Source organism: Eumetopias jubatus, unplaced genomic scaffold (assembly GCF_037043125.1).
Source record: "Eumetopias jubatus isolate StellerSeaLion01/CBP00866 unplaced genomic scaffold, mEumJub1_p1.0 scaffold_3, whole genome shotgun sequence".
Taxonomy (NCBI): domain Eukaryota; kingdom Metazoa; phylum Chordata; class Mammalia; order Carnivora; family Otariidae; genus Eumetopias; species Eumetopias jubatus.
Window position 1 is genome coordinate 77,361,127 of NW_028274809.1, and position 23,780 is coordinate 77,384,906.

General features: G+C 36.0%; 1 protein-coding gene across 1 annotated transcript in view; it reads right to left on the bottom strand.

Moving 5' to 3' along the window:
- Positions 1-2,453: 2,453 nt before the first annotated feature.
- The window catches only part of ARL6IP6 (ARF like GTPase 6 interacting protein 6), a 29,840-nt gene continuing 8,513 nt past the window's right edge, over positions 2,454-23,780 (bottom strand). Inside the window, exons 3-4 of the mRNA XM_028113113.2 lie at positions 21,081-21,213; positions 2,454-3,463 (exon numbers count right to left, since the gene is read on the bottom strand). Of these exons, the coding sequence (XP_027968914.1) occupies positions 3,370-3,463; positions 21,081-21,213 (227 nt within the window). The 3' untranslated portion in view covers positions 2,454-3,369. The remainder of the gene's footprint in view (positions 3,464-21,080; positions 21,214-23,780) is intronic.

Below are 23,780 nucleotides of genomic sequence, written 5' to 3' on the forward strand. Positions count from 1 at the left end.
ACAAGAGCTTAGTCCTGTCTAAAACAAACTTGGTCACTGTATTAGGGAAGAAACCTAATTGGTCAAGGTAGTAGCCAAAACAAAAGTAAAAGAACAGATGCAGAAGTAAAGTCTCATGATCCGGTTCTTAAATAAAACAGTAACTCCCACCTGTATTTTCTTGCTGTTATACGTAACATGTATTTAAACAAATTTCCCATCTCTTCCTGCTGTTTGTGTTAATATTAAAATGACTGTTCAGGGGGCGCCTGGGTGGTGCAGTTGGCTGAGTGTCTGACTCATGATTTCAGCTTGGGTCATGATCTCAAGGCCCACGTCAGGCTCCATGCTGGGCGTGGAGCCTGCTTCAGATTCTCTCTCTCCCTTTCCTTCTGCCCTTCCCCACTCATGCTTCTAAAACACACACACACACACACACACACACACACACACACAACTGTTCAGGGTAATTTGCAGAACATCAATGAGAATGTGGTAAAACTAGAAAAATGAACATGGCCTGAACGCCTTGGCCTTGGATGTAGTAAATGATAGCTGCATTGTCAGGCATGAGTACATTTGGAAATTGAAGTATAAAAGGAATAGTGTATGTGTGGAAATTGAACAGCCAAGAGTGAAGTGTAGTGAACATTTGTCTTTGTCACTACCCATTCACCCATCCCCAGAGAATTCCAGATGCTACCCTCAATTACAGAAGCCAAGAGTAGGCACATAACCCAATCTTGGGCCAATTGTGCACTCCCTCCAAGGACTCCAAACCCTTAGCCGATCTTGTAAGCAGCAAGAACAAATGACAGGAATGATTCATTAGATCATCCTGACCAGGCTGTTCTCACTATCAAACAGTCCCTTTGCTTCCTCCCTGAGTACTTTTCTCCTCTAGCACTCTCGTGGTTCCCGCCCACCAGTTCTGAGAGCGACTGGATATCCCATTAAATTCCCTTTTCCTTAAGTCAGCCTGATGGTTTCTGTTGCTTGCAATATAGGGCCCTGATACAATCAAGAACAGAGCAGAAATGGAAAAATAGACAAATATAGAAAATCTTCCTTTAAAATGTTTTACTAGAAATCTATCTTTTCGAAGAAGCTACTTTTGATATTGGATATTGTTATGGACTGCAGGTTTATCCCCTCCCCAAATTCATTTGTTGAAACTCTAAGCCCCAATAAGATAGTATTAGGGGGTAGTGCTCTGGGAGGTAATTAGGTCATGAGGGTGAAGGCCCCATGATGAAATTAGTATCATTATAAGAGGAAGATAGCTGGCCTTCTCTCCACCAAGCAAGGATATAATGAGAAGACAGTTCTCTGTAAGCCAGGGAGAGGTCTTCACTGAAATCCAATCTTTCTGGCACCCCTGTTGCAATCATTGTGGCCCAGAGGGATGAGAAGCTAGGACTGACCTAGCTTTGGTTACATACCTATCCTTACTCAATCACTCTGCTATGGAAGTAGGATGGTTTATATTTGTACCCTATGATGAACTGGAGAGAGGAACTTCCCAAGAAAGAGGAGTGCTAGTCCAGAAGAACTATCTTACAGATATATGTATTTATATTATATTATATATATATTATATATATATAATATCTTATAGATACCTACATATAGAGGGTGTACTGTAATTTTTTTTTAGTCATAGGACACAAAGAATCTGGAAGGAGCTATCCAAATTGGGTGGGTGGGGGGGAAGGTCTGGAAGGGTGGAGAGAAGGAAAACTAATTTTGTTACCTGTACATTCAATTGCAATGGAAGAGCTGGGAGATGGTGAGGAGAAAGAGAGTGAAAATAAATTCATTTCGACCACTCTGGAAGGAATACTTTAAGCCATGAGATAGATGTGTGTGTGTGTGTGTGTGTGTGTGTGTGTGTGTGTGTGTGTGTGTGTGTGTGTGTGTGTGTGTGTGTGTGTGTGTGTACACAAACACCCCTCCCCCCATATTAATCTAACCGCTTCAGATAATTTAAATTGGAGCAGCATTTGTCATTTCCAATGGAAGGTTTCTGAGTAGCAAAAATGTGTTAAGACTTTTAGAAATATCATCAAATCATTTACTCAGTAACAACACCTAGCACCTAACAGGAACACACTGCACATACTCATTTCCCTTTCAGCCTGAATAAGTAGTTTTGCTACACAATGCTTTCCTAATAGAAATTTTTCTATGGCCAGGGAAAACGGCATTTTAAATAGCCCATCTTTCTAAAATTGAAGAGACTTTCTAAACAGGTATTTAGAAAAGAAGTGGGAACAATTAAGCTTAATTACGATGAAAACAAAAACAAACACAATTGTAGAAGAACATTTAAATACGAAAATTATGAAACATATCCACTATCAAAATATCTTTTCTATTTTGGTAACTAAATTGTTGAGTTAAAAACAAAGTAGTTCAAGCATTTCTAAATATAAAAATTTCAGATTTATATTTATTAAAAACAAAATAGTATCAGTTCCGTTGGAGTAATCATATACACACGAAGACAAATATTCTCAACTGTGGAAACAGAAATAATGAACAACTTCAACTTTCTCAAATAATTTAATGGCTTAAGTAATTTACTTTTTATCAGATTTTTTTGCTAAAATAGGTTTACTTAATTTTAAACTCAGATCAATGTGTTTGTTTTTTGTGGGGTTTTTTTGTTTGTTTGTTTAAAAAAAAAAACAACAAAATACTTATTTAAAATGGTAGGTATTAGGTTTCCACCAGCTAAAAACTAACATACATTTGTCTAGATGTAGCAATTTAAAAAACATACAAATTCAATATGTAGTAGGAAAATATATAAAAAAACACATAAGGAATTATACCCCATTAAAAAATATAAATGCACCTTCTGTAGATTATGACTATTGAAAACTAAATATTCTGATTTCAAAGTAGCTTCTATAAAATGTCAAAGTAGTAGGCATTGTTTGCTTTTCTAATACCATGAATAAATAAGAAGCATTTCTATCTCATTTAAACAGTCTACTAGTATTTCTTAGCAAAATTGTAGTATTATACATAACATCCCATATTCAAGTTTTCATGTTTGAATTCCATTAAAATGTTTCTATAATGTATAAGGACAATGCACACAAAAGTAAAAAGACGAGGTAAACATCTTACATTTTTGAGAAATTACTTGAAACTTAATACTCAGATATTCTCAATGTCTAAGTTCTAGAATGGTGCTTACGAAGGTCCTCCATTTACAAAAAAAAAAAGGTCCTCCATAATGATGATGGTATGACATATCTGAACCACATAACAGCAGGTTTCTTGGTCTTCTGAGTAGACAAATGATGAAATGATGTTCTTCCCTGTTATTACAAAGCAATCATGACTAAGTTTTGCCAAAAATATTGCTTCAGTGTGGGTTTACATGAGGCACCATGCTACAGTAAGAGCAGCAACAATGCCGTTCAAAATTGCCATGCTATAGCCCATGTGGAAAGAATGTCCAGTCAGTTTCCTAGGGGGAAAAAAACAAATGAAAAAAGGAAAATGTAATTTGGTATAACAGAAACACCATCAGTTTTTATTGAAAATGCTTACAACCTAAAAATATGTTTCCCTAATATTTTACACGTTAAAAGAGAATATTGGACATTTGCAGGATTAGTGAATAGAGTGACCCTAAGTTCTCTGTCAAAAACTGTCCTGGTTATCAAATATAATTTTTCAGTTTCATTAGAGCAAAATGTTCAATTTAATCCCTTAACCTTCTTTACTGTGCTTCATAGTCACTGAGTGTATCATAACCTAATTCTACGGTATAAATCTTGTTACATTACAAGCATGTTCTTTCGTTAATTAGCACTGTTTCCCTGTCTCTTGTTCTCACTTAGAACTAAAAATACGTATTATTTGTCCTGTTTGTACCATTTTTAGATTACATGAAGAAACTACTCTTTCTGTAAGCACTAAAAACAGCACTTATCCATATGTGAGTCATAAATCAGATTATGTCTTTTATAGACATTTCAGTTCTCAACTTAATATGTTACTTAATTGAAGTGGCTTTCAATGAGTTCCTAAGTATCAGCAAAGACACATCTCTTGTTTTATGATTACTATGAGTGCCAACTAGCTTATGTGCACAGATTTTCCCTGACATTTGATTCCTCTATCTCACAGCAATTTTACTTATTTTACTACATTTTCTTTAACATTCCCTCCACTAACTATTGCAATAATACTCTTTGCTTATCCTCATAAAGATGAGACATGCTAAAAAAAAAAAATAGAAGCTAATATCCAATTGGTGCCGGAGGAAGAACAGAATCTTTTCCTCACTGGAACAATCCAAATTGAGGACATACAGGGAGGTGCACTGCAGGAATAAGAGCCCAAAGTCATTAATAGTAAGACCTCTGGACTGAGGGTCACCATGCCTATGTCTTCTCCTCCTCCCCTAAGTACAGGTCACAGACAGGGAGGTACTTGGATTTGAATTAACATTTGAAAGATTCTAGCCCTAAAAGATCACTGGCAGGGAATGAAGAAGATACACTCCTCAAAGAATACCATCTTTGCATTCACCTGAGATTAGAGAAGGCTGGGATACTTCCTGATAGCCCCTATTATTATTATTCATATTCTCCACTCAACCTCACTCACCTAGGGACTAGTTTAAGATGCCTCGTGTGTACCATTAAGGGTTAATCTACTTCACTGTATTACTTACTATATGGTAAAGTAAAATAGATACACTAGATTAAAAAAAACTCCCTCAAATATGTATTGATTAGTGAATAGAAAGCTAATTATAAAACTGAACTATCAGCACTGTCATTCATTATAAAAAAAAAAAAAACACTAATGACCCAAGAACATTTAAACTCATACTAACAGGGCGCCTGGGTGGCTCAGGTGGTTAAGCGACTGCCTTCGGCTCAGGTCATGATCCCGGAGTCCCGGGATCGAGTCCCACATCGGGCTCCCTGCTCAGCAGGGGGGTCTGCTTCTCCCTCTGACCCTCTTCCCTCTCGTGCTCTCTATCTCTCATTCTCTCTCTCTCAAATAAATAAATAAAATCTTTAAAAAAAATAAATAAATAAATTCATACTAACAAAATGAAGTTAATCATGGAACAGAATTTCAGGAGTTAATTGTTCTCTTTCACTAGTTTTTGACCCAGGACTCCCATAAAAATAGAAAAACCTCTGAAGTAGTTTACTAAACTAAAATATAGGTATGTATAATTGAATTTTACAGAGATGTACATGCTCAAATGTTAAGTGACTCTTACAGAACAGGCAAAGCAAGGAATTTTAATGGCAATGAAGAAATGCTCTAGAGAAGTGATTCTTAATCTTTCTACCATCTCAAATGTACCATATTCCCACTAGGAACACTGTAGTAGTTGTCACACATGTACTGTTAGGCAAGGGACTTAAAATCTTTGAGGAATCACTTGCTTTAAAATTCCTTTTTAAAATACTCATCATGATTTTCCTATTTTCCTCTCTGGGGAAGAAAGACAACCCCTGCATGGCAGGTTTTTTTCTCCTATGACTTATTTGTGATCTTTGAAGTACTGCAGAAAACTGAAGTTATCCTGGTTCCCCTCTGTCAACACCCTTTACTTATCTCTTGTAAAGGGCATGTTCTGAATTAAAAAACCAGGACTAAGTATGGTACTTACCTTACTCAATCTCTATATATGTTACTTTTTTTTTTTTAAGATTTTATTTATTTATTTGACAGAGAGGACACAGCGAGAGAGGGAACACAAGCAGGGGGAGTGGGAGAGGGAGAGAAGCAGGCTTCCCGTTGAGCAGGGAGCCCGATGCAGGGCTCGATCCCAGGACACCGGGAACATAACCTGAGCCGAAGGCAGACGCTTAACGAATGAGCCACCCAGGTGCCCCTGCATGTTACTTTTTAAATTAAAGTATACGCAGAAAAGTGGAAATGCCTAACATGTATACAGATCAATGAATTTTTATCATGGTATACCTTCATGTACCAACCATCCAGATCAAATACAAAACATTTCCAGTACCAAAGAAAGCTCCTTTGTTCCTCTTCCGCATCAATATCCACCTCCCCCACCCCCAAATCCTGAGATAACCACTATAACCATTTATTATCATGATGCCTGGTTTCACCTGCCCCATCTACATGCCTTCATATATTTTCTTCTGTGTCTGGATTCTTTTGCTCAATATTATGTCTGTGAGAATCATCCATGTTGTTGTATGTAGCATTGTTCTTTTGTATTACAGTTTAGTACTCCACGGTATAAAAATAATAAAACTTTTCCACTCTACTACTGAGCATTTGGGTCATTTCCAATATGAGGCTCCTATAAAGAGAGATACTATGAACATAATGCTACATATCTTTGTTGGGTAGGAGACACCTGCACTCATTTCCCTTGGGTATACCCTAGGAATGGAATTGCTGGGTTATAAGGTAGATGTAAATTTGATTTTAGTAGAAACATCAAACATTTTCCCAAAGTAGTTGACTCTGTACATTTCTACTGGCAATGTATGAGTTTCATTTGTTCTGCACTGTCACCATTTAGTATTATCAGTCTTTTTAATTTTAGTGGGTCTGTTGTTGTGCTTTTAATATTTATTTTTCTGATGACAAACATACTTATTGCCCATTCAAATATTCTCTTTTTGAAATTCCTGTTCATTTGCTCATTTTTCTATTGGTTTACAGAGCTCTTTGCATATTCTATATACAAATTCTTTTGTCAATCATCACAAATATCTTCTTCGGTTTATGGCTTACCTTTTCACTCTCTAATAAGCTCTCTGTGCTTACCAGAATAAGAAGTTTATATTAAGGGTCTACAATAAGAACCAACTGGCTATTTGTTTCTGTGTCCGACCGGCTCAGACAGAGATAGGATGAGCTAGTTGGTACTAATTTATTCCCCCTTCACACATGTGAACTGCCTTTTATTTTTCATTCTATCCCTGGCCAAGAAATCCCCAATTCCCAAAGAATTTTAAGCTGTGTGAGCTTTGGTTGGAATAACTATCAGTTCTTCATCTGGAATCAAAAGTTCTTAACCAAACCCAAAATCTGAAGGAAAATACTAAACACCACTACATTTCAATTACTTACCTGCAGAGTGTATTTCCTTTTATGTTTCTTTCAGAAACACAAAATGATACAACTTCTTTTGTATTCTTTTTCCGAAAAAATTACTTATTAGAAATGGCTGGAGAGAATAAAGATGTGTGTATTCCAGCTAATTTTACCAGTGCTATTTAGGACATAAGGTTTAGAATTTTAAAAAGCAAGCTTCCCTCTGTTAGGAATTGCTGTCTCTCATTAAGGAAAGAACAACATACATTCACCCCTTACTTTATACTCTGAAGTTCTTTATTTTATAATTTTCTCTTTTACTTCACCAAAATTTATATAATGTATTATCTATATCAGGCATTATATATGGGAGATAGAGAAATGAGCAAGAATCAGTACTGTCCTCAGTATTGTCTTCAAAGATAAGAGTCTAATGACACAATGTGCTGAGTGTTAAAAGTTTTAGACAGCATTACTGGAACATAAGAGAGCCATCTGGCTTGTAGAAGGGGAGAGAGTCTACAGAAGAGTTAATGCCCCATCTAAAACTGAGTGTGAGGAAATTAGAGATCTAAAGAAATAACAACATGTGTAGAAGCAAGAAACAGTGGAGATGGTTAATGGTTTAGTATGGTTAGAGTAAAGGATCTGGAAAGCCAACTCTCTCTCAACTGGAATTTAACCATGGCTCTAGTACTTACAAAACTACATTAACTTACCTGAAAATCTAATTCTTCATCTTTAAAATGAGAATAACAATTCCTCTCTATAGCGTTTCTGTGACGATTAACTAAGATAACATTAGCAATATTTGTTGCATTTATTGGAGTTACTGAGAGAGAAGGAAGAACTGAAGGCAATGCCAGGCTTCTCACCTGAGTTACTGGCTGAATAGAATATCATTCACCACGACTGGGAAGCCAAGAGAAGAAACAGGTTGGTGGGCAGTGAGAAATAATGAAGTCAATTTCAGATATACTAAACTGAACTATGCCTGCAGGACACTGAAGTAAAAATTCCCAGCAAGCAACAGGAAATACAAATAAAAACCAAAAGGCAGGTTTCTCAGGAAAGAGCCTCAAGGCAGGCCAGATAGACTTGCAAGTCTTCAGCCAACTAGTAGCAGCTGAAAAAAGTGATTCCACAAGTGAGAAGTAGTGATCAAAAGGCTGAAAGAAAACAGGAGGGAGTGGTGTCATAGAGATTAAGAAAGAAGAGAATTCTGAGGAGGAATCATAAGCCATCTCAAATAATGGATTGAAAAATGCAGAGGGCACCTGGGTACTTTAGTCTGTTGGGCATCCGATTTCTTGTTTTCAACTCAGGTCATGATCTCAGGGTTGTGAGACTGAGCCCTGTATTGGGCTCTGCATTGGGCCCTGGGCTGGGCACAGAACCCTGGGACTCTCTCTCTCCCTCTCCCTTTGCCACCCACCCACCCTCCCCAATGTGTGTGTGCATGCATGCACACTGGAGCGCTCTCTCAAAAAAAAAAAAAATGAACATTAAATTTTGTAATTAGGAGGACTGCAGTCAATTCAAGGAGAAAACAATTTAGTGTAGGGGTAACTGCAAGAGACCTCTACTAGCAAATACAGTTACTGTGGAGACAGGGCCTACCCCTTCTCTAGTCTTCCAAGATGCTTAGAAGTGGAGAGCAGAACTGGGCATGAGGATTTTTTTTCTCTACCAGAGGAGAAACTCGAATGTCTTAGAAATATTCTAACAAGAAGACTAGATACAAAGGGAAAGGCTGAAGATATATGAAAAATGGAATTGCAGGGATGGGCAGGGTATAGGATCTAGAGCAAAGGAAGTAAACTTAAGTTTGGGCAGGTGGAAGGACACTTAATACTCTGAGAGAAGAGAAATAGGATAATGGGTGTGTATGTAAAGGAAGTTTATAATCAGGAGAAGGGGATGGAAGAAGCATTAAGTTCACTCACAATGACCTTTCTGTGACTGGAAGCGGAGCCCCCAGAAAAGAGTATGATGTGATAAGGATTTGGATGAGCCACAGGGGGAAAAAAGGAGATGGATCGATGGATGGATGGATGCATGGATTGAGAGAGCTAGCTGAGATTTTAGTTCAGACGGCGAGGGCTGTGAACTCTGGTTACTCAGATCTTAGTTTGGATGATTCAACTCTGCCTCATTATTCTCTTTATACGGAACACCACAGGCCTTGCCCTATTTTAGAATCAATTTGAAGTCTTCTGCTATTTTAACATTTCATTAGCTTTGCTCCAGGCTCTCTCTCCTACTTGACCTTTCTTTTGACCTCTACAATTTTGCAATTTTATAGGACAGGCACATCAAACTTTTTCTTTACACAAGGTCTGGTAAAAGGAAGCCAGTTTTTCTTATAGTTCATAACAACGGAACAACAAAAATTTGTATTTACTTTGGCTTTCCTATTATAAAATTTCAATTACAATTATTTTCCTCGCCACTAAATTATGTTTCCCACTCCACTTCTTAACCCTGAAAAACATTTCCCAATCTTGGCAAGGAAGTCACTTTGGATTCACAATCTAAAGAAGTGAGTAAACTAAATACAATGGGCTTTAGAGCAGCTGTCTTATTTATTTTGTTATAATTTTAAACATCCTCAAGTTGTAAGCTTTCCTGCTTATTCAAATGGCAGCCTTTAGTTGATCTTTCATTACTACTTTAGTATCATCATTTGTTCATTAAAACTCAGGTATTCAGTAAAAGTTATTAAGTTTATCAATAAGGTATAAAGTAGTTACCTGTTTTCCAAAACTGAAATGTGATTTTTAGAAATGTATGTCATACCCTTCCAGCTATAAAACTAGCCAATTAAAATTATATGAACAGACAAGCCTACCCTACCTAATATATATATATATTTTTTGCCCCCAAATTAAAAATCTTTTGTAAGCACCATCTAATTTCAGAGCAGTCTCCTAAAGCAGGGGTTGGCAAACTAGGACACACTTGTCCGGCACCTGTTTCTTTTTACTGGAACATGGCCTCACTCGTTCCTTTAGGTATTGTCTATGGCTGCTTTGGTGCTAAAAATCAACTTATTTCAACTTTACGGCTATGTGAGAGACCATATTATCCACAAAGCTAAAAATACACACCACTTGGCCCCTTACGGAAAAAGTTTGCTGACTTCTGTTGTAAAGCCCTCCTATTCAAAGTATAGTCCATAGACCAGCATTTATATAAGCAACGCCTGTGAATTTCCTGGAAACTCAGAATCTCAGACCCCACCCCAGACATAATGAATCAGAATCTCTATTTTCAGCTAGACCTTCCAGTGATTCTAAAAGCCTCAAAGTAAATACTGTTGCTCATTGTTTGGACATCTACAAATTAGCAAGGAGATTTCTAACTAGACCATTACTTCAGAAATCTATCCCAATTACTTTCTATATGAAAACTTCAAATTCACTGTAATTTTAAACAAAGAAATAGGTTGAACAAACACTTATAAAATTTGTTTCACTGTAGCATCATGTTCTAAATAGATTTCATGACTTCTTTGAAATTTTTTATGACAGGGAATTCAAGTAAGAAATCAAGTAAGAGACTACCTGCGGAAGAAAATTTCTCCTATTTCTTTCTTCCTATTACAGATTTACCTTGTTAGGACAGTGGCTACACACTGGGTATATAAGTGTGTTTATATATGTACATTCAAAATAACCTCTTAGGATAAAATGCAGCAAATTATTTTTAGAATGAAGTATCAAAGAATAAGATTAAAACTATCTTATTAGTTAGCTTACCAAATTTTATTTTTTTATTTTATTTTTTTTCTTAGGATAAAATGCAGCAAATTATTTTTAGAATGAAGTATCAAAGAATAAGATTAAAACTATCTTATTAGTTAGCTTACCAAATTTTATTTTTTTATTTTATTTTTTTAAAGATTTTATTCATTTATTTGAGAGAGAATGAGACAGAGAGAGAGCACATGAGAGGGGGGAGGGTCAGAGGGAGAAGCAGACTCCCTGCTGAGCAGGGAGCCCGATGCGGGACTTGATCCTGGAACTCCAGGATCATGACCTGAGCCGATGGCAGTCGCCTAACCAACTGAGCCACCCAGGCACCCAGCTTACCAGATTTTAAAGTATAGTTATATTTGAGTGGAGTGATATACTTCAAATGCATACACACACACAACCATATACACACATATTCACATATGTATATAGTCATAAGGTTTTACTAATCAAGAAGATTACAAATACAGAAATAATTAGGAACTAGTCTGTTAACACTAGTTATATTACAGGTTATTTTAAATGAGACTCTGCAAGCCTTTCACCTTCAAAAGTATATAATTCTGTGCTGTTTTATAATGAGCTTGTACTGTTTTATAATGAGCTTGTATTAATTCTATAATCACAAATTACAAAAAATCAGTAAGGACAAATTTTAAGTCATGGTCACTGTCCTAACAAATAAACTTCTAAATTATTGAAAAATAGAAAATGCTATTAAAATATAAAATCATTAGAAACATGGCTGTGTATTGACTTCAGGGTTTCATGATAAATCTGAGGTAAAGATTATCTGGATAAACATTTACTTAAAAGATGTAAAAGGTGAGTATAAACATAGACACTTCATTGTAATGTATCATTCTTAAAAATACGTAGGAGCTGGGGTGCCTGGGTGGCTCATTCAGTTGAGCGTCTGAATCTTGGTTTTGGCTCAGGTCATGATCTCAGGGTCCTGGGATGGAGCCCCTTACTGGGCTCAAGGACTTCATCATAAATAAATAATGTACCATCCTAATGGAGCAAGTTGATTTATCAATCTACACATTAGTAAACTATGTTATAATAGAATTCAAAATTTCAACTTTTAAGAGTTTCCTTATTTTTAAAAAGACTTTATTCTCCTTAGCATTTTATTTCATTTCCTAGCTATACTGCCAACTTCTCTGGTCCTACTATCTCCTGTATAGCATAAGGATGGTCTGCATGAGGTCTTTAATCCCTTTTGGATCTCAATCCTGCAATAATTATCCCTCCCTATGTACACTAGTCTTCTATCTAGAATTTTGCCAACTAGAAATTTTAATTGAGTCACAATCCCATGCTTTGCCAGTGTGATATTAACTGATGTAATGATCTATGGGCACTGAAAGATCCTAAAGATGAGCAAAGTTCTTTAAAATGGAATTACATATGTATACATTTTATTTTTTTTTAAGATTTTATTTATTTGAGAGAGAGAACATGCACAAGCAGGGGGAGTGGCAGGCACAGGGAAAGGGAGAAGCAGGCTCCCCGCAGAGCAGGGAGCCCGATGCGGGGCTCAATTCCAGGACCCTGAGATCATGACCTGAGCGGAAGGTAGACGCTTAATGACTGAGCCACCCAGGTGCCCCCATATGTATACGTTTTAAATATCTCTTATTGTACTCAATTCCTTGAAAATCAGTCAAACGGAAATAAAGGTGTATCTGGTTGGATGAAAGTATGTACGTATTAACCCACAGTTTATCTATATATAGCAATCTACTAGGTTGCAAACTGAATAATGTCAAACATTTTAACTTTATTCACCAGTGTGTTGAGGTAGAAAAATGCCCCAAAACATCCATCTGTGCTGAGTACTATCCTGATTAAACAAAGTCCTTATTCCATAGGAAGTTAGGGCAAATAGTACAAAAGATACAAGAATAATGGGTTCCCAAGTCTTTAGATTTCATGAGTCAGTTAAAAAAAGATTATTTTGAAAAAAGGAAGTAACTGACACTGTGTTTTTTTGCCAAACTTTCACTTTGCCAAGAACAATGTTTGAAAATCACTACTAGCTAGGGGCATCTGGGTGGCTCAGTCGGTTGAGTGTCTGCCTTCGGCTCAGGTCATGATTCTGGGGTCCTGGAATCGAGCCCTGCGATGGGCTCTCTGCTCAGCGGGGAGTATGCTTCTCCCTCTCCTTCTGCACCCCCCCATTCATGTGCTCTATCTCTCTCAAATAAGTAAATTCTTAAAAAAAAAGAAAAAAAGAAAAAAATTACTAATATCAGCATATTTCATTAAAGAAAGAGTGTCTATATCAAAAGAATACAAAGGATAAAATCTCAAAATAAGTAACAATGACCCAATAAAAGATAATTGGCAGCCATAGCAAACAGGTACAAAGCAAATACTCACTTGCTACATTACTTTATTAAAACAAGGGAACCGAGTATGATTTCTTACTGGACTTTGTTATATCTATTTAAGTTTCCATTCAGAACAATAATGGAATATATAAGACATGCATATATTTTAACCCTTTACTTCAAGAAGCCACAGTGCAGTACCATCAATATATTTATTAATAGTGACCACATTGCAACTGATGGCTCCAAACAGTATCTAGATAATGAAACTTCAGGATGCTCAAATATCAAGGCCAAGTTCTTGATCTATCTCCTTTGTCTGTAGGTTTTCTCTCCTACTGCAATTAGCCATCTGACATCTGTTTCATTAGTCCAAGGCAATAAAGAATCTGATTCAACAAAGAGGCAGCTCTCCAAAATCTATATGAAAAAGTTGTAGAGTCAATTTATTGTGCTCAATGTTCAACAGTGTGCCTAGAAAAGGACTTCTAATTTAAATACTAAGTCACCCACTTACCTTGACCTCTAAGACTGATATCACTGCCAAAGAATCCATGACCCCATTTCTTTTCTTTTTTTAAAAAAAATATTTTATTTATTTATTTGAGAGAGAGAGTGAGTAAGAGAGACAGCACAAGCTGGGGGAGAGGCAGAGGGAAAGGGAAAAGCAGACTCCCCGCTGAGCAGGGAGTCCAATGCGGGGCTCGATCCCAGGACCCATAGATCCTGACCTGAGCCGAAGGCAGATGCTTAACCGACTGAGCCACCCAGGCGTTCCCATGACCTCATTTCTACCATGATTTTATTATTGTATTTGTCCGTATCTTCTTAACCCCCAAGAATTAAAGCCCCCAAAGTTAAGAAGGACAAGAAGTTAGAGAAAACTCTTTAATAACAGAAAAATAAACCTAATGTTGAATAAAAAAAGAATATTCTAACACAGCAATGCCAATCCTAAAACTGGAATTTTCTAGAATTAAATATTTTACTCATTGTATGCTTCCCTTCTACAACAACACATACTCATATATAAATGTAATGAAAATATAATTATTTCAGCATCTGATTACATCCAGGACACTATACATAGAAAATAACACAGAGGCGCCTGCCTGGGTGGCTCAGTCAGTTAAACATTCAACTCTTGATATCTGGATTGTGAGTTTAAGCCCTGCGTTGGGCTCCACGCTGGGCATGGAGCCTACTAAAAAAAACAAAAACAAAAACAAAACCACATGCAAGAGTATCAGATCACATGTGTTAATTTTTAGTCTGTAAAATGATTACCAAAAACCGTTCACCAAAAAGCAATTCACACAAAAACCAACTGTTCACTTCTACTTTACTTTGCAGATTCCAAATAGGCAATATACTAAAAAACAAACAAGACTTTATAGAAATAAATTAAATTTAATTAAAAGCATGTGTTTTTTTGCAACTGTGTATCTTCATATTTACCAAATATCACTTGTGACTGGAAAAAGATATAGAAAGGCAGACAACTCAGAATGATCCTGACAAAAAAGACCAAGTTTCAGGAAGGCAGCAGATAGCTCTTGGTTTGTTAATTAACTATGAAATACCATAGACTGCCAGTCAAATGCCATAGATAGTATTTAAAGCAGGTTTAGTGGAAAGACACTACTCTTGGTTTGCACATTCCTAGAAGTCATGACATAATACCAATAATTGTAAAGTTTCCCTACTTTTTGACCATGAACTCCGCATCAAAAAAGTCATGATTACAACCAATAATTCATTCTATCCTCAAAAAGACTCATCTTCACTTGTAATATTCGTGATGATAAATTTCTTAGAAGACAACAGAGGTTTTATGAAGAACTAAGACATTCTCCAAAATCTACAACACGTGGTGAATGCATGACATGCTATTTGTATAATATTTCTCAAGAAGGAGAAAAATTATTTAAAATCAGTTTCTCAGCAAGAGATTCAATAATCCAGACTTTGGATTCAGATAACCAATTAACCAGAAACCTTACTTTTTTATATTACCTTTGACCAGCATAAGGTTAAAATTTGAAATTTCCAGTAATACTTATTTTGTTTTGTTTCTTTTTATTTATAATCCTTGATTTCTATAATACAGCCCATCCTTAATAACTTTAAACACAAGCATTGATGTTTTTTCTCCTTGAAAATAAGTCTCTGTGGGTATTTCTAGCATAAAATAATAATCCTATGCCTACAAAGTTAACTTCTTGGTTTGAAGGTTATAGTCATATGCTGTTAAATTTTAATTTTTATCTAAATGCACAGTTTTTCATTCCAACAATAAGACTTTTGTTAACTAACACTATTGACTCCAATGAAGGAACACCCTTAACTTAAGAATGTTGGTTGGCCTTGACCCCTGACTGACTCTACATTAAAATCACTACAAAGCAGACAAATTTAATGACTTCCTTCACTATTTTTCATATCACAGTTATTAAATATTTTGATTCTTAATTACAAAACAAATGAGCTTTAGACATCGTGCTGTTTGCTAAACCCATCACTTACATTACAATTTTTCCACTAAATTTATTTCTAGACTACAAAGTAACATTTCTACCCTAGGTGGGACCTATTGTAATAATTGAATAGTTTTTATTTTTAGCATGATGAACTATAAACCTGCAGCTACAACACTGCTCCACTAGATGGGGCACAGGTAATGTGAAATTCACTGTTAGGAAATACTCCGCTTCTAGACACCCCTAGCCATACCTAACTTCCTCCCCAATCAGGAGAACTTAAATAATGAGGTATCTTTGCGTGGGTCGGTCACATACCTAACTCCTGGAAACTATAATTAAAGCAGATAACCACAGTGTGAAATACTGATTACATATATAGTTATATTTGCCTGCTTGGAAATCACTGAGAAAACTGAACGAATGAATGGGGAAAACTAATGTGAAGTGAACTGGAGATGTTGATTAAGTAGACTAGAAGAGAAAATAATGACTTATAGTGATAAGTTGGGAAAGCCATATAGACACTTTAATCTGAAGTTACTGCCTCTGTCTCATTATTTAACATGGTAACATTTGCAGAAACAACTAAGAAAATAACTTAAAAGTATAATTGATCCAAATACACAAAGAAAATGCTTCCTAATAGAGAAGTCTGCATGTGTAACATTACAGTATACCTTTTAACTCAAAGTTTGCTAAGTCAGTATAATAATTTTTCTTAATATGCCTTTTTAAAGTCCATTAAATACCTGTCTGAAAACATACTTTGCAAAGTTCTTTGTCTTGTTACTTCCTAAAGATCCTGTGCTTATATAAAAGCGAAAATTTCTAAGTTTTGTTATGGATTATACTTGTCCCCCCTTCCACACTCTCTCCCATTTATATGCTGAAACCTTACCCCTCAATGTGATAGTATTAGGAGGTGAGGCCTTTGGGGGGTAATTAGGATTAGATGAGATCATGAGGTGAAACCTGATCTCAGCCTTGTGAGGATACAATGAGGAGGCCATGTGCAACCCAGAAGCTCTCATCAGAACCCAACTAAACTGCCACCCTGATCTTAGACTTCCAGTCTCCACAACTGTGAGAGGAACAAATTTCTGTGGTATATAAGTCACCCAGTGTATGGTACTTTGTAGTAGTCTCAACTAAATAATATCTAACAAACATAAAAGAATATGAAAAAATAATGAATACAAGAAAAGGGTTTTTTTCTAATCTCAACTCTCCCAATGAATTATTGATTCAAATTGCTGATTTCATTAGACCTTTCACGTAATATTCACTAAATATCAAAAAATGTTGTTTTTTCTTCCCTTGAGGAGTTTATGTTTTTAGGGATAAACAACCGAGACCCACAGTAAACATAGTCCTCTCAATTTTTTTTTTCCACTTCTACCAATTAGCTTATTTAGGGAGGAAAAAAAAGCCCAGATGTTTAAAATCTGCAAAGGAGAGCAAAAGACTGCTTTTTTAAATAAACCAATTAGACACAATTATTTTACTCTCATGTTTGATATTCATGGTGAGAGCAATTAAAAAAATAAAGAAAAAAGTCCCTTCAGTTTATGATTCTTAACTACCCTGCTTTTCTTTAGTTTCTAGCGAAGCAAATCCTTGTTTAGGAAATTATCTTAGAATCTAGCTATCATTTATATTAGATTTCCCTTTAAAAATAAACTGACATCTACGATGGCTGGTCTTTAAAGTGTATCTAAAACACTGAAAATTCAAAAGAAATACTGAATGAAAAAATGTTCCAACATAATGTTAAATAAAAAAAGGTTTATAAAACAGTATGTATACTATGATCCCAAGTTTAATTTTTAAAATATGCAAAGAATGGAAAGATATACATTAAAATGTTGGCAGTCACTTTCTGTTTATAAGTTTTCCCATTTTTTTTGTTTTTTGAATTTGCAACAAAGAATTTGCACTACTTTCATATAATCAGGAAAAATATTTATATTAACATCATTGTTTAAGTTATAAAAGAATACACAGCCTGTTACAAAGATATTTTTATAAATGCATGATATTGCAAATTAATGAAATACATCAATCTGATTTCTAAGAAAATAAATTCTGAAGATTTCAACTTTCTCAGAAGGTAGAGAAGTTGTTTCCTAGTACAAGCTCTCACTCTACTGGTGACATAGAGAATATACTTATTCTGACATTTCTGAAGTACAGTTATTGCATTATTTTCCACAAGCACTAGATGGCAGGATTCTCACTAAAAAACTCAGTTTCACCTATTAACACTATATTATATGCCTTTGTTGTCTGTGGTTTCTGTTAATATGCCATCATCTATCATTATATTTATTATATGCCTTTTTTGGACTGTGTCTGTATCAACACAAGGTAATTTTAAATTACAGTTTCACTCATGGCCTTGAGTATTTAACAGTTGATTTATCATATATAAAATTAAATTATCCAACTTACAAATTGAAAGGAATTCAAATATATATATGTGAACATAATATACCTATTTCAAAACTGTGGTTTTAGGGCTGTATTAAGAAATATGCAATCTAAGTCTCTAATCTGACACTATCTCGTATTAAAAATTGAATGAGTAAGAGCAGCTGGCTGGCTCAGTCGGTGGAGCATGAGACTCTTGATCTCAGGGTTGTGAGTTCAAGCCCTACACTGGGTGTACAGATTACTTAAAAAAAAAAAATCTTAAAGAAAAAATCGAATGACTAATAACACACTGAAAACAGAGGTCCATCAATACCGGTTCTAGTTTAATAAAAAATGCAAAGATCGGGTGCCTGGGTGGTGAAGTCGGTTAAGCGTCTTCTGCCTTTGGCTCAGGTCATAATGAGGGGGGGCGGGCTCTGGAATCGAGTACTGTGTTGGGACTCCCTGCTCAGTGGGGAGTCTGCTTCTCCCTCTCCCTCTCCCTCTGCCCTTCCCCAGCTCATGCTTGCTCTCTCTTATACTGTCTCTCTCTCTCAAATAAATAAAATCTTTAAAAAAAATGCAAAGGTAATTTTTTAAAAAGATTTATTCATTTATTTTTAGAGAGAGAACGTGCGCACGCTCGAGTGAGTAGGAGGAGGGGCAGACGGAGAGGGAAAGAATGTCCAGCAGACTCCCCGCTCACCACGGAGCCCCCCATTGGGCTCTGGGACTGGATCCCATGACACTGAGATCATGATCCAAGCCAAAACCAAGAGTCAGATGCTCAACCAACTGAGCCACCTAGGCACCTCAAAATGCAAAGATGATTTTTAATAAATTAGTTAAATGCCCACAGAATTCCAGTTATTTAAGAGAATACTGAAATGATTTTCTCTAACTCCAAATGCTTCTAACATCTATAAGCCTTATGAATTTTGGTGGGGGTAGAAGAGAATCTGCAAGGGAAAGATATTCCAGGAAGAGAAAACAAGAGTAAAGTCATGGCATCTCAAAAGTACAGTTTACTCAAGGGATGCCAGGGTTATCATAGGGTGCACTGGAGAAATAGCTGAAGATAAAGCTGAAAAAGTAGGGTAGGATCACTTGGGGAAGGACTGTTCTGCTGTACTTGGGAGTCGACATCATTTTGAAGGCAGTGAGAAAACCACTGAAGACTTTTAAGCAAGGAAGAGCTGTGACTAAGATCTGTTTTCACAGAGGTAACAGTATACAGGATGAATTCGAAGAGTGAAAGTTTGGAGTAGGGGAGAAGAAGGACTGAAATTCACTGGCCAAGGCCTTATAAAGGGCAAAAACACTGAGGGTACAAAGACGAAATATTCCAGTAACACTTCAAAACGCAGGAATGAGTACATTTGGCAAAGGATAAATACAGTGAATAAAGGTTTCAAGCCTTGATAAGTGGATGGAGACTGATGTCTTAAAGACAGGCTAGAGTCTGAATAATTTTAAGTGCAAGATGCTTTCTGATATCCAGGCTGCAAGATCTACTAGCTAGAAACAGGAGAGAAGTGAGCTATAAAGAAATAAAAGGAAAAAAAAATAAAATTATGATTTTTGGTGGTTTATGAAGAGTCTCATATTATCAACATTAGATGCATACCCCTTGTTACCAAATAATTAATGTCATCGAGCAGCAAGAGTATAAATTTGAATTGAACACAATATCACATAGCAAAATAAATTTTGCAACTGAACGGTACTCATGTAAACTATGGGATGGTATTGCACTGTTGGGTATAATTCAGTCAATTTAGATTATTAATTACTCATCAACCACTTCTAACACACATATACAAAATTTACTGGCAAGTATATGATTTATGTTTCATATAGAGATTTATTAAGATGTTTAAAATACCCACACACATTTCATCTGAAGTGAAGCCAAAAGTTTTAAAAATAGATTTATAAGACAGAAAAATATGTTTATTAATAATAAGAGCTGGTAATAGAATGATTATTAATAAATATCATTAGTATTAAACTTCCTATTTATAGTCCCTCAAATAGATTTTATCTGATCTCTACAAGCTGTCTATGAAGCAAGCTGGAGCTGGTAGTAATAATAGCAACAATAACAACCATAATACTCTGGCAACACACATATCTTAAACTAGAATTTATTTTCTACTCTTCACTTTTCCCCAACCCCTCAGTTCGTAGAACAAACTAGAGTTCTTAGATACTCTTATTTGGAAATTTATAGTATTTAAAACTTGAGCTTTCCTGACATAAATAAACTAGATTAGAATACTGACTACTGAATTTTCTGAAAGTCTTTGAAATACAGAATACAGACCAAAGAAATTTAATGTTGTTCCACAATGAAATGTATCTAATTTGATCTAGACATATAAATTAGGTGCCATAAATACTCGCTAATTATTACACAAAACTAAAATCTAAGGAGAAGTCCAACCCAATTATTAAATTGATATAAATCTGACCATTTATACATGCACTTAGTAAAACTTCCACATTGCTGATATAAATTTAGCCTTCATCAACTGTTTAAATGAAATTCCATCCCAAAAGGATAAATAGCAATCAAAATTTCTTACTTTTTAGACATTTCTTGAATTTCATTTTTTAAAAAACCATTGCATTACCTAGGTAAGGAGTTTAAAATATTCCCCATTCATCTAAAGGCTGAGCCAAACTGAAAACTTTAAGTCATTTATATTTTATAGAGGCAGGGACACCCACACGTTATCTTACATATAAGCAGCCTCTGGGGCGCCTGGGTGGCTCAGTTGGTTAAGCGACTGCCTTCGGCTCAGGTCATGATCCTGGAGTCCCGGGATCGAGTCCCACATCGGGCTCCCTGCTCAGCAGGGAGTCTGCTTCTCCCTCTGACCTTCTTCCCTCTCGTGCTCTCTATCTCTCATTCTCTCTCTCTAATAAATAAATAAAATCTTAAAAAAAAAAAGAATTTTAAAGCAGCCTCTGGCTCCTATCTGTTTTAGCATTTCAACAGGGTTGGAATGGATTTAAAAAGAACAAACAGGAATACTTACTTGAACTTGGCAGGTGAAAGAGGAGTAGGAGGAAACATTCCTGGTTCAAAAGAGTCAAAATAAGTCACTGTCCAAGAAAAGCTACAGCAGGAGAATCCAGCAGATAGAGATATTATAAGTAGAGTCCAGAATCCTTAATGGGAAGAGAGGAGGAAAACTTAAACACCAAAGCCATTTAAATTAAACCAGTATCTTCATGTTCAAAAGATCATGTGTATTTCTGAACTTCTGAATTACATGTAGGTGACATAAGAGATTTGAGCTTAGTACAAGCAAACCCATACAAAAGTATAAAATACTAAAGCACAATTAGAAGTCATATCATTTAGGGGCGCCTGGGTGGCTCAGTGGTTTAAGCATCTGCCTTCAGCTCAGGTCACGATCCCAGGACCCTGGGATCAAGCCTCACATCTGGCTCCCCGCTCAGTGGGGAGTCTGCCTCTCCTTCTCCATTTGCCTCTCCCCCAGCTCATGCTCTCTCTCTTAAATAAATAAATAAAACCTTTTAATAAAAGAAAAAAAGTCATATAACTTAATATCTTAACATTTCAATTATAATAAAATAATTAAAAATAGTTATAAATAACATTCTAATAGTTTAATATTTCAATTATTTAATGTTGGAAAAAGAGTACAAATTTAACTTAAGAATATAAGTTATCTTCAGCTTTATAAAATTCAACTACAGGAAAAATGGTTAAAATACTTCACTGTTAAAATGTCTTGACATTTTTCATTTACTTTGTGAATCACAGCTTGCTATCTTTTATTACCTAGTATTGCGACTCTTTTCTTTCCATACCATGCACTTTTGACGTAAGAATTCACTGATAATGAGGAATTCTTAATCTCAGGAACAAACTGAGGGTTGCTGGAGTGGTGGGGGGTGGGAGAGATGGGTGGCTGGGTGATAGACATTGGGGAGGGTATGTGCTATGGTGAGCGCTGTGAAGTGTGCAAGACTGTTGAATCACAGATCTGTACCTCTGAAACAAATAATACATTATATGTTAAAAAAAAAAAGAAAAAGAAGATAGCAGGAGGGGAAGAATGAAGGGGGGAAAATCGGAGGAAGAGACGAACCATGAGAGACAATGGACTCTGAAAAACAAACTGAGGGTTCTGGGGAGGGGGGTGGGGGGATGGGTTAGCCTGGTGATGGGTATTAAAGAGGGCACATTCTGCATGGAACACTGGGTGTTATGCACAAACAATGAATCATGGAATACTACATCAAAAACTAATGATGTAATGTATGGTGATTAACATAACAATTTAAAAAAAGGGTAAAAAAAACTTAGTGTCTACTCTTTATAGCTTTCCTATAAACATTATAAACCTAATCTGATTCTTCAATTTTCCTCAGTATATGAACAAAAGTTAACTCCCAATTTACAAATGGGTTGGGACCTAGGTTTTAGTTTCAGTCAGAGTGGAAGACTGCAAGATTTTCTCAAAGAAATGTTAAGTCAAAAGCATAGTATTATATTGGACTCAAGGAAGGGGTAAAAGATTGAGAAACGGAAGAAAAGGAAATGAAAAAAGTGAGAACAGAGGGAATAAATTAATTTGACCGTTTTTATATATATATTCAAACTGCCTCCTTAAGAGAGTTTACTAAGTGTGTGTCATAGGCCTCAGTAGTACCGGGAGGGAGGAAAGGTTGAGAAGACTACAGTTGAGAATGACTTATGAATTACCAAATTTCCTGGCTGCACAAATGTGCAACCAAGATGCCTTTAAGCAAGAAGTAGTTAAGAAATATGTGCCTAAGTCTGTTTGTAAACCATACAAAGCCCAGTAATAGAATAATAGCTAAAAGACAAACTCAGAGCAATGAAGTATTAAGAACTGTCTTTTTACATTAAGATTTACATTACATTACATTACTAAATACATTAAGAACAATGTATTTTTTGAAAGATTAACCTTAATTTTTTCTCACTAGTTCCCTTTCCTTTACCCCCTTTTCAATAGATAATGGACTGTGTATTCACTGCTCCAGAAGGATGTGAGAAAGAAAAATAGCGCCAGTGTCTCTTTGGTTTTTATGTTGCAAAATGATTAAGGGAACTAGGATATAAGCAAGAGGAGGGTAGACCAACACAAAATATCTTGAATAGACAGGAAAGATAATGAGTTGACTGGGATACAGACAAAATGTTTGTGTAGAACAAGGAGAAAGCGAGGGCTTAATGCACAGGTGAGAAAGATTTCTCCTTGTTTGAAGAAAGTGGTGTGTCTGTTTGCCCTTGTGTGTATATATATATGGAGAAGGGGGGTTAGTACTGCTGGGGCTTCCTGGCAGAGCCCTGGAGAGGCCACACAGTACAGAGGGATTATAGCTATATACAGTATCTTGACGGATGGGCCCAGAGCCAGATCTACAGATGTCTCTCCCCTAAGTGGGGCATAGAAAGAGCAGATGGTGATGTGGCTATAAAAGTACGACATCTGAAAGGCCATTCTGGCCAGAAAGCAAGATGTTTCAGCAGTAACTCATTTGAGCAAATGTTTTGAGGACTAGATTGCACCCCACCCCAATGTCCTGGCAGTGTCAGACTTTAGAACCTTAACCCAACCTCAGACTAGGTAGAGAGAACCTCAGCAGAGACTGAGGTACAACCTTCCTGCCAACACAGTGAGATAGGGGACCAAAATAAAAATTATAAGCGTACTTAATGTACAGCCACAACTTAA